Genomic DNA, 15591 nt, shown 5'->3' on the forward strand with positions numbered 1-15591 from the left:
AAGTGCCAGCTGGCAGAGGCTATTTGCAGGTCCATGTTTGGGGTGCGTGGTATCTAGAGTTTTCCAATCATGAGTACAGCAAAGGTCACAAATGATACAGTGAGCTAACATTGTTTTCCTTGCTGATTAAATTCCTTAAAATTCTTTTTTTCTCCGTTTCTAAACACAGATAGCAGGAGTAACTTCTCACAGTATTTACTTCTGTGTTAGAAACAAAACATTTAGGAAGAATTTTATACTGCAAGTCTACCTGCCAGACAATTACATCCCTCTCTTGTTTTTGCTTAGGCAGAGAACGCACCAAATGGACCAGAGTGTGGCTATGGTTCTTTCCACCAGCAGTACTGGCTGGATGGGAAGATAATTGCTGTTGGTGTCATTGATATCCTGCCCTACTGCGTGTCCTCCGTCTATCTGTACTACGACCCAGACTATTCCTTCTTATCTCTGGGAGTCTACTCTGCATTACGGTAAGAGGAGGTGTTTATCTGGTCACACCTCATGGTAAGAACTGATACTTGCTCCTAAACTTGAGCTTTTATTTCCAGTCTAAACATATAGTGGTAACACTATCTCTCGCAAAGTATTTGTGATATTTTGGTTTCTTTTTAATTCTCTACAGTTGGTTGCATTCCAAATAAATTCTTAATTGTCATTATTGAATAGGGATGTGTCTTTCTAGTTAGCTAAACACTTTTAAAGATTTAAAAACCACTCAGAAATGAAATACCTAGTTTTTATTGCCCCTGAAAATAATTTAGTATGGCTCGGTTTCAGCAGGGAAAGGCCCTTTTTTGTTTGAACAGAAATAAGTTTTCCTTTGACCTTTTTCTTAGCCCAGTCACCAAATGAAATTAATCACTTTTATAGTTTTATACACTCTGAGATCATAAATAATAGTATACCTAAAACTCATTGTCTTCTGAATTAGTAGTCTCCTGCTGTACTAGCACTAGGTGTATTTTTCAGGTATGTTAATCTCATTATCTTTGTCTTTAGATGGAGAGAGTAATCCTCTGAGTTTTAAAGCCTTAAATTAACTATCAACCTCAGCTTGCAAAACAGTAGGAGGAGTGAGGAATGCTTTTCACTGTGAATAAGACTTGTATGCTAAACTGCAAGTTACTGTTCTTCTTCCATAAGCAATTTTATGATTCCATTATTATTATAAGAAAAAAAAAATACCACAACATAAACAACAACCTAAACAAGTGGAAATATTTGTGCATCTCAACTTTTTTCTTGGCTTTTTGCTTCTTTGTTTAGATGAAATAAGCTTGTCACAGACATGTGGGGTTCCCAGGGAAGTTCTTATGAAGCAGCTGGCTTTGAACCTTGTGCCAGCCATATCTATTTCCATTATTACTATAAGAAAAAATAAAAACACCACAACAAAAACAACAACCTAAACAAGTGGAAATACTTGTGCATATCAAGTTTTTTTCTTGGTTTTTTGCTTCTTTGTTTACATGAAATAAGCTTGTCACAGACATGTGGGGTTCCCAGGGAAGTTCTTAAGAAGCAGCTGGGTTTGAACCTTGTGCCAGCCATATCTATTTTCAAGTTACCCTGGGTCTGAGAGGTTCTAGCAAAAATCTTTACCTGTGGAGATTTACACCACAATCTTTCAGGTGTCAAAGCAGTGCTAGAATTGTGAGATCCAGCTTTTTTCTTTCTCCAAGGCATCCTGCTGCGTGGCATCTTCTCTATGGGTGGAGCTTCTGAACTGCTACTTAGTGTTACCCACCAGGATGGGCAAATATGACACGACTTTTGAAATATGTAAAATACAAACTCTGTTTTTAGGAAAACTCTTCTTATCACAGTTACTTCATGTATTTTTGTGATACCTAATAAACCACGTGCAATTTAATCTCTCAGAAGTCTAGTCATTCACAATTTGTTTGGATTTTGGTTAGAATCTTTTCATTTCCTAAGAATTTTTTTTTTAATTTTCCTTTTGTGTGTGTCTTCTCTTTGTTGTGCTGAATTTTGTGATTTCTCAATAATCTTTACACAACTTTTTCAAATATATGTCAAAGGATTTTTCCCACCAACTTCACTATTAAGTTTCTGACAGCTCACTGTTAAGTTTTTGCTGCTGAAATGAGGTACTGCATTCACTCCTCTCCATCTCTGCTGTATGTTGGGCTTCTAGCAACCATATATTTAGCCAGTTTAATCTACAGACTGCTTTAGCAACATGGTTAGTGGGCTGAGTTGACTCACTTGGAGAATCTGTTAACAGAAGAGCTGTGACAGAGCCACAACGTGCAGCTGAGAGTGGCTAGGGAGTGAGAGAGCAGGACATGCTTCTGCTCTCTGGTAAGCTCTTAGATCAATTAAATCCTAATGTAGTTTCTCAGAGTATGTCACCTTTAATAGGAGCTGATAACCTTGCTTTCCTACTGGCTAGTCCCACCTTCTTCTGGAGTGGTTCTTTATGAAGAGAAACTATAGATAATCATAGAACAGCTTAGGTCAAAAGACACCTCTGGATGACATCTGGTCCAGGTCCAGCACAAATCAGGGCTAACTTCAGCATTAATGTAACTGCTGCTGTAGCATCTCCAGTGGTCTGTGTTTAAAAGAGCCAGGATTGTCATTTTTTTTGAGGCATTCAGTGGCACTGATGGTTTTAGAACATTATTAGAATTAACAAACATAGAAAAAGAGTTGGAATTCCTATAATTTAGAATTGATAATTTTTCTCTTAGCAGTCTAGACTTTTAGAAGTGTTTTACTACATATGCTAGATACTTGAAATTAAAGAGATGATTATTTTTTTCCATGCAAGGTGAGCATATAAAATACTAAAATACTAATTCCTCCTAAGAGTTATTTTTTAGTATTTGTACATATCAGATTACTTTTTGTAATAATAGACTAATATAATCCATGCTTATGAATTCTTGAAATGATTTTAAATTTTCTACATAATAAATTTAAAACTTGGTCTGCAAAACCACGCGTGTGTGGCTCAGCTAGTGAAAAAGCAGCTTGTAAATTCTGCATTTATAATGTCTGCGTGTTTAAGGCAATAAAAATGAGTTCCCAATAGTCTTAGAGGCAGCCAACTTTGTTCTTCTTTCAAACGGGGGGAAAAAAAACTTGAGAGTTAAGGAGGATTTAGGAAGTTGCAAAGGAATCTGATACCTTCAAAGCTGTTGCCAATTTGACTCCAAGGAGGTTAAACTTCATTGCAGTGCTGTCACTTCCACTTCATACTCCTTTAAGAATTTTTGCTGCTGAGTCGTAGAAAGGGTGGGATTTGAAGATCATCTGAAAAATGTAGGCAAGTAAGTAAAGAATGGGGGGAGAAGAAGCTACTTGTGAAATACCAGTTTTACCAAAGGAAAAAAATGATCAAGAAATACTGAGTGGTTCTTATACTTGCAGGAAAAAGTTAAACCTTCCTTCTGCTACCTGAAATCATGAATAGCAGACAAGCACAGTATTCAAAATACCTATCTGGTAGGAGGATAAATACTCAGACTTCTTTTGGAATTGGGTTATGTGGCACTGGAATACCAAGGCTGAATTTTATATTGGTGAAATGAATGTGTCTTCCTCACTAGTTGGTTACTCTTGCCAGGGGCTCAAGAGCCATCATAACTCTTCAGCTCTAACATACCATAACTGAAACCTTCACAGAAAAGGTAAATGCAAGTCTCTAGTTGCTTTTCCATAGGAGAGATTTAGGCAAGAAGAAAACAGGCAGTTGTGTTTTATGCTGTAAAGTGTCACCTCACTGGTGCCCCTGGTGTGAAGTGATGGAGTTGGAGGATTCCCTTGTGCTGGAACACAGCACACATTCCTGAAGAGCAGGAAGAGAGGGATGTTTTATCATCCCCCAGTGAAACTTCCCTGGAGTGGGGTTGGCCAAACAGATAAATGACAGAGCAGGAGCTAGAGACATTGGCAGTGGTTCTAAGCAGGCTAGCTTTGGTTCATGGGCACTGGTTTGCTTGCACAAAGCCTTGTTGCCCATGGTAAGGCTTAACTGCTCCAGCCCAATTTTTACCTCATTACTTTATGGCCTATTTACTACACTTTCTGTTCCCATGGAGTCTTTTTGTTTTATTAGATCAGATTGTGTAGTCCAGTTGGAAAGAGTGAGTGGAGAGTTTTGGAAATACAAAGATACTGTTTTTTTTTTTCTCTGTAGTTTTCCAGCTTTTTGAATTGCAGAAAGGTATTTGTTTAATTAGGTCCAGCATAATCTGCCTGAAACATTAAGGTTGTTTAACTTCATGCCACATCTTAAAGATTATTTATGTTAAATTCGTGTTTGTACGTTTTTGGTAGTACATAAATCTCACTTTTGGAATCTGTTCTATTTCCCTGGATTTTCAGATATGGATATAACTTATTCCCAGACATTTTTCTCTTTGAATGGTTGCATATAGATACAGAGTTACAACAAACTCCTGATGGTCTCAGCAAACTACATGCAACTGGAATGTGAAGCTTTCAGTACCTTTAAACATCCTTACTAGTAACTTAAATGATAAAACAACCCCAGTATTTGTACGTGCTTCCTACATGCACATGCTCCTATCTTACCCCTTCAACACTGAAAGTCAGAACCAACATCCATATTTCATCAAATTTGCTACAACAGTGAACTGCAAAGTTACAAAAGCTGTAAAAATGGGCATTTGAGTAGAAAGACTGGCTGAGTCTTTGTAATAATGCTACTTTCTTTGTGCCAGGAAAATAAAAGCAAACTTATTTGGGGATATATTGACACTCCTCTTTCAGAATAAATGAGAAAATCATCCAGTCAAACATGGGATGGGTGAAAAATACCTTTTGTTGCATAAAGATGCATGGTTTTACATGTGAATTGCTAGAATGCAAACAGAACAAAGAAGAGGCTTATCCTTGCAGCTTGTTTTTTAAAAAATACTGAGCTACATTAGCCAACCTTTGTACAATAGCTGGGCCAGGTTTCTGTAGAATTCCAACATGCATGAATATTAACAAGAAATCTGTTAAATAGAGGTTCTTAGTCACTTTTATTTAAATTTCAAGTTGGGACAAAAGCACAAAAATGGAAGTATTTTTAAGCCTGACATGGTGTTTTGCATTTTGGTTTTTAAATATGTATTTTCAGTTTATTATCTTTAGGGGTTTTTTTAAACATTAGTTTTGAGTTTATTAAATTATTTTTTTTTTATTTGGTATAAGTCTAGTTGTTTAAATAGGTCAAGAGCCAGGTAGCTATAAAATATTTCAATATGAAGAGGCAAAATGAATGTAAGAGTTGTATTCAAAAGTAATTAGTGTCTTCTTTCCTTTCACAGGGAAATTGCTTTTACTAGGCAACTCCATGAAAAAGCTCCTGATCTCTGTTTTTATTATATGGGTTTCTACATTCATTCATGCCCCAAAATGAGATACAAGGTAAAGTGTGTTTTTACTTATTTCCTTAGTGTACTATTATTCAAAGCACTTGACAGTGTTCATAGTAATACAATATTTTGTAATTGTCATTTTAGATTTTAATGTAGACTTCACATGGTTAAATTTGAATGTTAGTTACTATTTAACTTGGCTTTGGATTTTTCTTTTTTTTTTTTTAAATTCAGCTGCATGTGCTATTTATTACAAGTTGGCTTAAAAGCAGTTCACATAGGGAGATTTTCAAGGCTTTCAGATAATACCTTGCCATTTGGTTACCTGGCTATCTCATGTTTACAGTATATCTTCCAATGGACTAAAATTCTCCCTTTTTTAGGTTTGCATATTTGTGGAGCTGTTGCTTAGTGACTACAGGCAGTGATAAGGTGCCTTTGTGGTCTTGGCTGTACTTGGGTTTTTCCTCTTAGTTTTTTGGGGGTTTTGTTTTGGGTTTCTTTTTTTGCTGAAGATGGAGGTCTTGCTCTGCTGATGAAGCCAGTGAGAAGTTAGGTTATCAGCAATTTTGTGCCAGGAGAATCCACAGAAGGTTTAGAGTAACCAGTCTGTCACCAAACCTTCTTTGTAAGCCCTGTTGGCTTCAGCTTTTTTTTTTTTACCAGATGCCTAAGGGTGTCTTTCTGCCTGTTTTAAGGTATTAATAATGTGGAAGGATACAAAGCTCATGGAATCTAGACTAAGAGGTGTAATGTTTTCTTATTTATTACTCAAAGCATGTTAAAAATCTGCAGTCTTTTCATCTAGTTTTCAAACAGCCAAAAAATTGAGGCTCATGGAAGTGGTGGTTGTGGAGGCAAAATCATGTCAGCTTTTTGTAGCCTACACTACAGGTGACCATGCTGATTCAGACTTCTGAAAACAACAAATCCCTCCCTCTCCTTCTGTTAGAAGTTGTTTATCTGTCCTTCCCCCACCCCACCCCCTTTGCCATGTTGAGTTTATCGTGTACATCTGCTGGCCAAACAAAGAGCATATTAAGTTTGAGGGAAGCAAGTGGGTGAGTTGGAAACACTGCCTCTGTCACCTAAATCATCTTAAAGGTCATTGCATCACCAGCTTGAATTGTAGGTTCTGATTAATTGCTCAAGTCTTTGGAAATGTTTAAAAGTTTGGGATGCTGCAGTTTAACATCCCGTGTCTATTCTGCAACCTCTGCAGCTGAAGACTTCTGAACAGAATGTGTTTAGTTCACTAGGGCACGTAAGAAATGAACTGACTATAATGGCAAAAACCATCCCAGTTCTGAAAGAGAGCATTACTAGGAAATTTTGGGTTCAGCTACTTGTAGTAAGCTTTAATAAAAATTTAAACTTTGTATACATGGGTTAAATGAGGCTCACAGATGAGTCAGTGTATTGAAGTAGCCAGCTAGCTCTTTATAACAGGAAAATTAAATGCTGTAAAACTGGGAGCTAGCCTCAGTAGCTACTATACTTTTTATTATTTATTATAATCTGGTATCTCTTCTGTTGGGCCTGTGCTATTATTTGAAAATGATTGCATCAGGAGTATAAAATTCTCCTGTTGCTTCTAGTTTTCACTGTCAAATAATGGAAATGGAATAAATTGTAATTGGGAGTTGTTTTTTTTTTTGCTTCACAAAAGTTCTTTTCTTCCCTTGCCTATACTTAATGACTCTCTGATATAACTGTGATTTGGTAGAATATACATTTTAGTCTCACAGAAACCTATACATGTCCACGTGCTTAGGTCATTAAGTGTGACCCAGTATGAGAATTACCAGGGCAGGGGGTGGGGAGGAGAAAAAAGCCTACACATACATATTTAGAACACACACAACAGCAGGTAAGTAATGCTCTATGTGAGGAGAGTAATAATTTAATTAATGAATTGCAAGAGTTACAATTTTATATTTCCTTTCCTGTGCATATTTGTTTTGGAAGTGGCCAACTGTAATGCAATTGGAAATCAGGTTGACATTAATTCTGTAGTTCCACTTTACCCTCAGTGACATAGTACACCGGAAACAAATTTTACAACTAAGCTCTGAAGTGCATCTGGATAATGCTCCTGGTCTTGTGAAGTGATTAGTGGTGGTACAGTAGGGTGGGTGAGTGAGTACTCACTTTGCAGATTAAGGCTTTTCAGTAATGCCTGGTTGACTTAGAGGCATTAGACATTGAAGACCTTGCTTGATTGCAGTTTAATAGGGAGGTTAGAGGCTCCCTTCCCTTAATGATATTAGTGTGGAAGAGTGGCAGGCTGTCTGTAACTGTTGTTAAACTGATGGCAGGCAAGGAAATTAAAGGAAGGAAAAAAAAAAAGGACCTGAAGAGCAGACCACTGGTTGTTATCCTTTGCTTGTAATTTTCTTTGCAAATTATTTGTCCTGGAAGGACCTGAAGAGCAGACCACTGGTTATTATCCTTTGCTTGTGATTTTCTTTGCAAATTATTTGTCCTGGGATGTTTAGAAATGGAGGCACGGCACAGCATCACTTCTTTCTGTAAGCAGTGCCTTGCTAAGAACACATGCATGCTACCTTTATTCCCAGTGAAGTCACATGATTTTGGAAAACTTTGGAAACTTTCCTTCTTCTAGTCACAGGTAGTGATGACTAGAAATGCCTGAGCATGTGCTTTTTGATGGGAATGCAGTACTAGGCTGCTTCTGGCCAAGCTGCCTCTGCTTGGCTCCTGGTTTGTACTCTGGAGCTGCCTGTCTGCCTGCTGACTGAGGAGGGATAGCCCGTGATTTGGGATGTACAGGGAACAGTGACTTCACAACGTTGTTCTGAGCAGGTTGCCAGTGCTCCACGTTGCATGGAGTAAGTCTCAGTCCTCTGTGCAAGATGTGGCTGGGATAATTTGGGATCTGTGTGATGAACTGTTGTAGTCATTTACAATCCAAGACTGATGCATTGATGTTGTGCAGCTACATCCTCATGTGCACATTTTGGTTTTAAATATTCATGGCTCCTAGATTGGAGGTATAGATATCCAACAGCAAGCATTAAAATCTTGTTCTGCATGAGTACTCTATTGGAATGCAAACCATAGTCATCTTGTCTGGATTCTTGCTTTTTGTAGATGTAAAGATGTAAAGCAATAGTCAAACACAATTTTTTTAAAGCATTACCAGTCAGTGATTTATAAATCTGCTAATAGATTTATATATCTAAATAGATAGCTGCTAATATGCTAGTTCTGCTTTTTATGCAGTTCTTAAAATGGTGCCTACATCTCTATCTTAGAAAGTTTCTTTGAGCAGCCAGCTTCAATATGGCCACAAACTACACCAGTTGCTCAGAGCAGAGCTGCAACATACAGCAGCTGAGTAGTTTGAACCAGCACTGAGCAGGTCAGAGGCTGAGCTGGCAGAGAATGTGTCAGTGGTGGTCACTGTGTGACCTTTTCATCTGTAGGGTTCTCTTTCCATGAATGGTACAATTGTGGTCATAGATAGTGTGTAATCCAGTGGAAGGCTGGAGGAGTGAGTGCTCTGGAAGAGGATTCTCAAGCCAGGGTTCCTGTGGCTCAGTAGCAGAGCTGGAGAATTCTGGATTATCAGACAGGAAGATAAAGAATTAGAGTGTCATCCACCCCATGGATCAGATGCAATTACAGAAAATTAAAAAAAAATAAAGCTTCTTTATGAGTCACTGTTCTCTCCCCTTTCCTTTTGTTCCCAAACAGCTTGCAATTTGTTTGCAATGTGATTTAAAAACAGTGGAGTACCAGTAAAATTACTTAAGATAGAAGAAGGGAATATGTTGCAATATTAAGCTATTTTTTAGTTCCCAGCATCTCTTAAATTTGTTCCCATGTATGGGTTAATATTTATGAACTGGTAAAATAAAATCTACATGAAATTGAGACAAAAGGATTTCTGTAGTCTATTAATGATGTTAATATGGAAAAATCCTATGAAAACCTTAAGCCATGGCTTTGTTCCATTTTTTTCTGGGTAGGTTAGGGTAATACAAGATTAAAATGGTTCTCTGAAGAAATTCATGACCTTGTGGTAAGACTTCTCAGGCTCTGTTAGATGTGGTAGTTCTTATGTTGGAAAATATTCTCCTGGAAAATTTTACAGTGAAGTCTTTTTCCTAATGCATTTTGGAGTCAGTGATAAAATTTTAAGTCTAAGAAAATATTTTACTGGAGGATGATGTTGGTCTCAGGCTTGTTCCTCATGTGTTTGAGTACTGTGTCTGTACTTGTTAATGCATTTCAGTTAAAGGCATTTGTTTACAAACATATCTGTAGAGTTACAGAAATAAGAGAGCCACCTGTAGTGAGCAGCCGTATCAGAGAGGTGCTTGAGAGGATTTGGGATATTTTTTTCCTGTACTGATATTCTGTCTGTTTTATCTTCCATCTTTCAAAGTAAAAAAAATTTATTGCATGTCTCTGTGCTAGGAAATTCACATTTTCCAGTCACTACTGAACTCTGAGATCCTTTCTGTTCTTCCCAGTACAGTTCTTTGATACTGGTTTTGAGTCTTGTGGTGGGTGACACTAAACAGAATTTGGGTTTGTGCTCCAGGAGTAAATAGTAAGCATACCTGACGTACGTTTGCCAGTCAGACCTCTGTTGACCTTAAGTCAAGTTCTCCTCTAAGTTCTTGTATTGGAAAGGATTTGTCAGTGATGTTTTCTACTTCAGTTTCCTTAGCTCTGGGTGGGTTTTTTTTTTGATTTTTTGTTTTTTGAGGTTTTTTTTAGCATCAATATTTGCATGCACATAGTGCAACTGGAGCACGTATTGATTGCTGTTTTGGTCGATGTTCTGCTTTCCCTGAAGCTGCTCCATGAAACTTGTAAATAACTATCAGAGTACTTTGAAGTGCATGACAGATTTAATGTCTTCTTGCTGTGTTATCTCTGTGTACCATTTTAAGACCATTCTATGATGTGAAGAGGTGTTTTGACTGAATTCTTTATCCAGACTTGTATGCAAGCCAAAGTAAATGGAATTATTTCAAACAGTCTCCTTTGGTATCAAGGCATGGCCAGACTTCAGATAGATGGAGTACTAGAAAGGGTTCTGAAATGTCAGAAAAGAAACAAAAGACTGATTCAACTGTGATTAATAATTCTTAAACTAAATACCTTGGACTGACTGTGGTTGTAAGTGGTGCCCCTGGAATTTTATGGCACTCGAGAGCCAGTTTCTTTGGCTGCTTTCAGGAATTGCAGCATCACTCCTCCTGCAGTAGTGAAAAGCATCCAGTGGTAGCCTGAAGTTCAGTGTCCCTGGGATTCACAAAGGTCTGGCTCATCCTCACTTGTCTTGACTCTTTTGCTGTTTCTGACCATGGGATTCAATTAACCATTTCAGTAAACCTGGATTTGCTGTGTAACCTGAAATGTGTGAGGGAAAGAATTAATCTGATCCTCTATGATTTTGGAGGTATAAATCCTAATGTTCTGCCACTGACCATCAAACAGCTTTTCAAAGTGTGGCACTAGTTCCACACAAAGAGAGCTGGTATTTTTGTACCTCCATCCACAATCTTTTTATTTGGCATGTATTGAAGTTGCTACCAGCTCTCAGCCTGCTGTTCTCACTGATATTGCCATTTGCCTTGATAATGGGAGGAGATGATGAGAGTAGTTTGGAGGACTGCAGTTGCTCTGCTCCAGTCTCTTAGCACTTGCACTAGTGGCTTTACCAGGATTATTTTTTTCAGTTTATAGGAATAAATATGCATTCAAATTAGTAAAAAATATTTTTTCTTTTTCTAGAAACAAGTCATAAATAGTCAACTAAATATTCTGAAAAGTCAGTACTTGTTACAGAGTGCCAACTGGTTGCTTGCAATACCTTGTGGTGATAAGGAACTGAAATACCTGTGTTGAAAAAAACTTATCTACTCTAAAAAAGCAACAGAAGTTTTGGCAACACAGTAGTTTTGTTTTGTTTTGTTTTTTTTTTTGCAAGACAGTTCAAAACAACCAGCAAAATAATAAACAAAACCAAACCCATACAATTATAATATTAAAGCCCTGAAAATTATAAATTACAGAAGTAGAGGGGAATTCCCTGTTTTAATCTGTCTTGGTAACATCACTTTTAACTAGCTCTCTTCTTCCTTCCATTTCCTCCCCAGACTTCCCCAGTGGTTGGGATACTCTCCACGTTAGCATCAGCAGCTAAAATTGAACATTCATTCTGAACTTACCCCATGTGTTCCTTCTAATGGTTTGGGTTAGTGACTGAGGGAGAAAGTTACTACTCAGAATTATATTGGGGTTTTGGCACTAAAACCCAAAGGGATTTTGAGAAGTCTTTTAAAGTGGCTGGCCACAACTTCCAAAAGTATTTTGAATGATTGACTCCGTGTACATGTGTTAAAGACTTCTGAAAATCAAGTTGCTTTAATATTCCTTCAGGATGCAACTGGAACAAGAAGTCCTTAACACTCTGCATATATTTTATCAAACATGTTTTGACTAGAAGGTTGGCTTTCTGTTATGGGGACAATAACTGCTAGGCAATACTCAGGGTTTCAGTGTCCCTCACAGCTTGCTGCTCCCCCTTTTTTTGCTTTTTTCTTTTTTTCTATTGTTCCTTTCTTTGATAAAAGCTTTCTCCTTTCACCTTTCCTCATCTGGAAGACTCTTAGTCACTACTTAAGAGACCACACTGAGTAAATGCAACTAAACATGATGGAATAAACAGCTATGAGTTGGTGGGACAGAATAAAAAATAACACATGTTAAAAAAAATATTAGTTCTTTAGTTCTTGATGTAGTGCCCAAAAGCAGAAATTTTAGGTTGTATGTTGCACAGGCTTGGATAGAGGTGGCATTAACTACCTACATATGCACATCAGCAGGGCTAAGTTCTACACCTTTTACTTCTTACAGGAATTTTATTAACTTGAGACAACTTCCCTGTAGTGTTTCTTTAATAAATGTGATTTTGTTAATTTTTCTGAGACCGAAGTAATCTAAAATATCATCTAATTTTTAGAAAAGTGCAATAATAAGAGATATGGTTTGTTAAATTACAGACCAGCTCTGTACCAGGGGAATCTTTTCAGAGTTCTTAGAGGTAACTTGCCTGTCTTTGTCAAAAGGAGCTGCTAAAAAGATTTATTCAAGATCATGTTAATAAACCTGAGGCAAACCATCTTCTGAATGATAATAGCTGGTAGAAATTTATCATGTCTAATTCATGACTCTGCATAGTCATAAATTCACTGCTTTTTGCTGACTTGTACTAAATCTTATTTGAAGGCTTATTTGGGGACTCTATAGCAACCATTGGCAATTAAAGTGAGAACTGTAAACTATGAAATATATAGCCCAAAGGGTTGTGGGTTTTGTTTGGGTGGGTTGTTTGTTTTTGAGAGGGAATAATATACTTCACAATTCATGTGTCTTTAATTTTTCTCCTTCATCTGGGGAATGAGCTCACAATTCACGTTTCAGAATTTTCCAATTATAGTTCTCTAAATCCATTAGTCCTTTCTAATAAGTGTAAGACTCTGTGGCTTGAGTGTAATTTTTACATTTCTAACAAGCAAATGAATTAATATAGTGCTGCCTTGTCAGCTTCACTTCAGTTTTTGTTGATTTAATTATTTTGGGATGGTCCTGAAACACTAGTTAAACATTCTTTCTCTCTACGTGTCTCTTTGTGGGTATTCCCAGAAGTGAGTGGATTTGAATATGCAGAGATGGACCTCTTGTGGTGCCATGATGCAAGAGGTTAAATATTATAATAACACAATATAATAAGAAAATACTTTTCACTTAATGTAGTCTGTGTCAAGTTGTTCATAGCCATGCCAGTTTTCAAGTGACAACTGGGCAAATTTGGGCAAAATATCAAAGTTCTTGTGTCCTGGAGAAAAATCACCCCTCTAAATCTGTCACTGAAGTGGAAGCTATTAAATGCTAGTTGGCTTTATCTGTGCACCACATTTATTGAACCTGGCAACACTTGGAGTATTGGATTTAACTCTCATTTAACTTCAAATCCAATTGTTCTTACTATATTCTTTCTTATTTTTGCTATTTTGCTGATTATATTAGCTTTAATTAAGCAGTGTTCTGAAGTGGGATTTATTTGGTCTGAAAGCCAAAGGAACTCTTGCTTTTCCTGCCTCTAACATATTTCATCTTGTGGTCTTTACAGTAGGAGCTGGCTGGCAAGTTACTTCATCTACAAAAGAGATGTTTTTGTATTCTAATTTTCCAGGAAAGATTTAATGGTAGATACTTTAATGAAGTCTGGTTTTACTAAGACCTCATTAATTTTGCAGAGGTATCAAAGTACACTGCTCTGACGTGTTACATTTAATCTAGATGACAATTCATTACTTTGAATGAGTTTGTTCAGCTGCTAACTGTACCAAATAAATGTATTATTATGGAGGTTCTATTATTTATTCTCAATCTTGATATTAAACGTGATGCTTCTGACTGTCTAGTTTGCAAAAGGCTCAACAACAGAGTTTGAATGGAAGTGGGAGTCCCAGATTCCTAGAGAGGGGAATGATTTGGGAAGAGTGGGATCATAGAAAAGATTTATCAAGGCCTTGGCCTGGCAGTTAATTACATATTCTTGTGCTCTGTTAATCTTCCCACTGAAATTATTTTCCTTAATGTCTGAACTGAACTTTTCTTCCTAAAGAATATTACATTTTGTCCAACCTACTATGCACATAAAAAGAAAAAACCCCAACCCCCCCATTATCTTGTTTTAAATTTCTGGGCTTCTTGAATTTTTGCTAAAAACCCCACACACCCACTAAACCCCGCTCTGAATTCCTTCTTTTCCCCAAGTCTCATTTTTAAAGCTTCTTGTCATTCTTGATGTAGTGTAGTGGATTTTCATCAACTGATGCATTTCTGTCCTAGAGAATGTCTAAAATTTCCTTTCTCAACTTGATGGCTACTCTCATATATCTTCTTTTTGGGCTTCTTGAATTTTTGCTAAACCCCCACCCACCCACTAAACCCCACTCTCAATTCCTTCTTTTCTCCAAGTCTCATTTTTAAAGCTTCTTGTCATTCTTGATGTAGTGTAGTGGATTTTCATCAACTGATGCATTTCTGTCCTAGAGAATGTCTAAAATTAGGCCTTCTGTGTAAAATGCCTCAGATGCTGCAGTCAACTTCCACCATTTATTTATATAACAAGGGTTATTGCCTTCATTGAATTAAAGAAGATAATAGGCTCTGTAGGCAAGGAGAAAGGGTGGAAAAGGGAAAAAATGAGACTTGTGCAACAAGAAAGATTTTGGGACAAGCTAAACTGGGATGTGGGCAGGTTCTGGATGGTGCTGTGCTTCCATGAAGACTATCAGGAGGCCACTGGAGCTCTGAGAGGTTGCACAGAGTAGAGCCCCAGGCAGAAGAGTCAATAGAGAAGTGAAATGTTTGTGTTACAGCTTCTTTAAAGCTTTTTCTTAATCTAATAAAATTAGTTCCCAAAGGCTTTCAAAGGTCTCCTTGCTGGGGAGGCCTGGGGAGACCCAGGAGCTCGGTGAACTCTTGTGTTTTTAGTGCCATATCAAAAAAACACCCCCACAAACCCTCTTACTGTTTCCTGACATTGCATTGAGGTTTCTGCTTAGCATGTGAGAGGTTTAACCACTGCCAAGAACTTTACTTTGTTTAGTTATTTTCAAGTTAGTAACTGAACTATTCTGAAGAGAATGACTGGAGTTAAGAGTGGTTATCAGCTCTGTTAGATGTGTAGGGTAATTTTGAGACTCTTACTACGAAGGCTTCAATGGAGTAGATGAACTTTTTTAATAGAATATCATACTGTTTGCTTCCTTCCCCTTTCTTGTGCAGAATAAAAACGTTTTCACAAATAATATGGAGCTAGAATGACAAAAAAGGGTATGAAAATAACCTCATTGTCAGCAGAATGAAGAAGAATGGGCTTGTGGAGCAAAAGTACCCAGGAACCAAATGCTCTGTTGGTCCCAGCACAAATGTGCTGCTGTTCTGTGAATGGACAGAGGACAAGATGAGCTTTTTGCTCCACTGATCTATTGATTTTATTTATTTATTTATTTAAGATATTAAGACTAGTGTTCTGAATGGCTCCTTACTGCTAATATGGTCAATAAGGTTTGATCCATGATTTATTTTATTAATTTCTTTTTTTAATATATTGTTTCCATTTTAGTCTTTACCAGTTGACATTGTGTGGCTTGCTATTAATTGTTCTTAATTA

General features: G+C 37.2%; 1 protein-coding gene across 1 annotated transcript in view; it reads left to right on the forward strand.

The window, feature by feature from the left end:
* The window catches only part of ATE1 (arginyltransferase 1), a 79928-nt gene that overhangs the window by 28485 nt on the left and 35852 nt on the right, over positions 1 to 15591 (forward strand). The window contains exons 7-8 of the mRNA XM_008941609.1: positions 289 to 470; positions 5310 to 5409. Of these exons, the coding sequence (XP_008939857.1) occupies positions 289 to 470; positions 5310 to 5409 (282 nt within the window). The remainder of the gene's footprint in view (positions 1 to 288; positions 471 to 5309; positions 5410 to 15591) is intronic.

The sequence above is a fragment of the Merops nubicus genome, unplaced genomic scaffold, assembly GCF_000691845.1.
Source record: "Merops nubicus isolate BGI_N331 unplaced genomic scaffold, ASM69184v1 scaffold326, whole genome shotgun sequence".
NCBI lineage: Eukaryota > Metazoa > Chordata > Aves > Coraciiformes > Meropidae > Merops > Merops nubicus.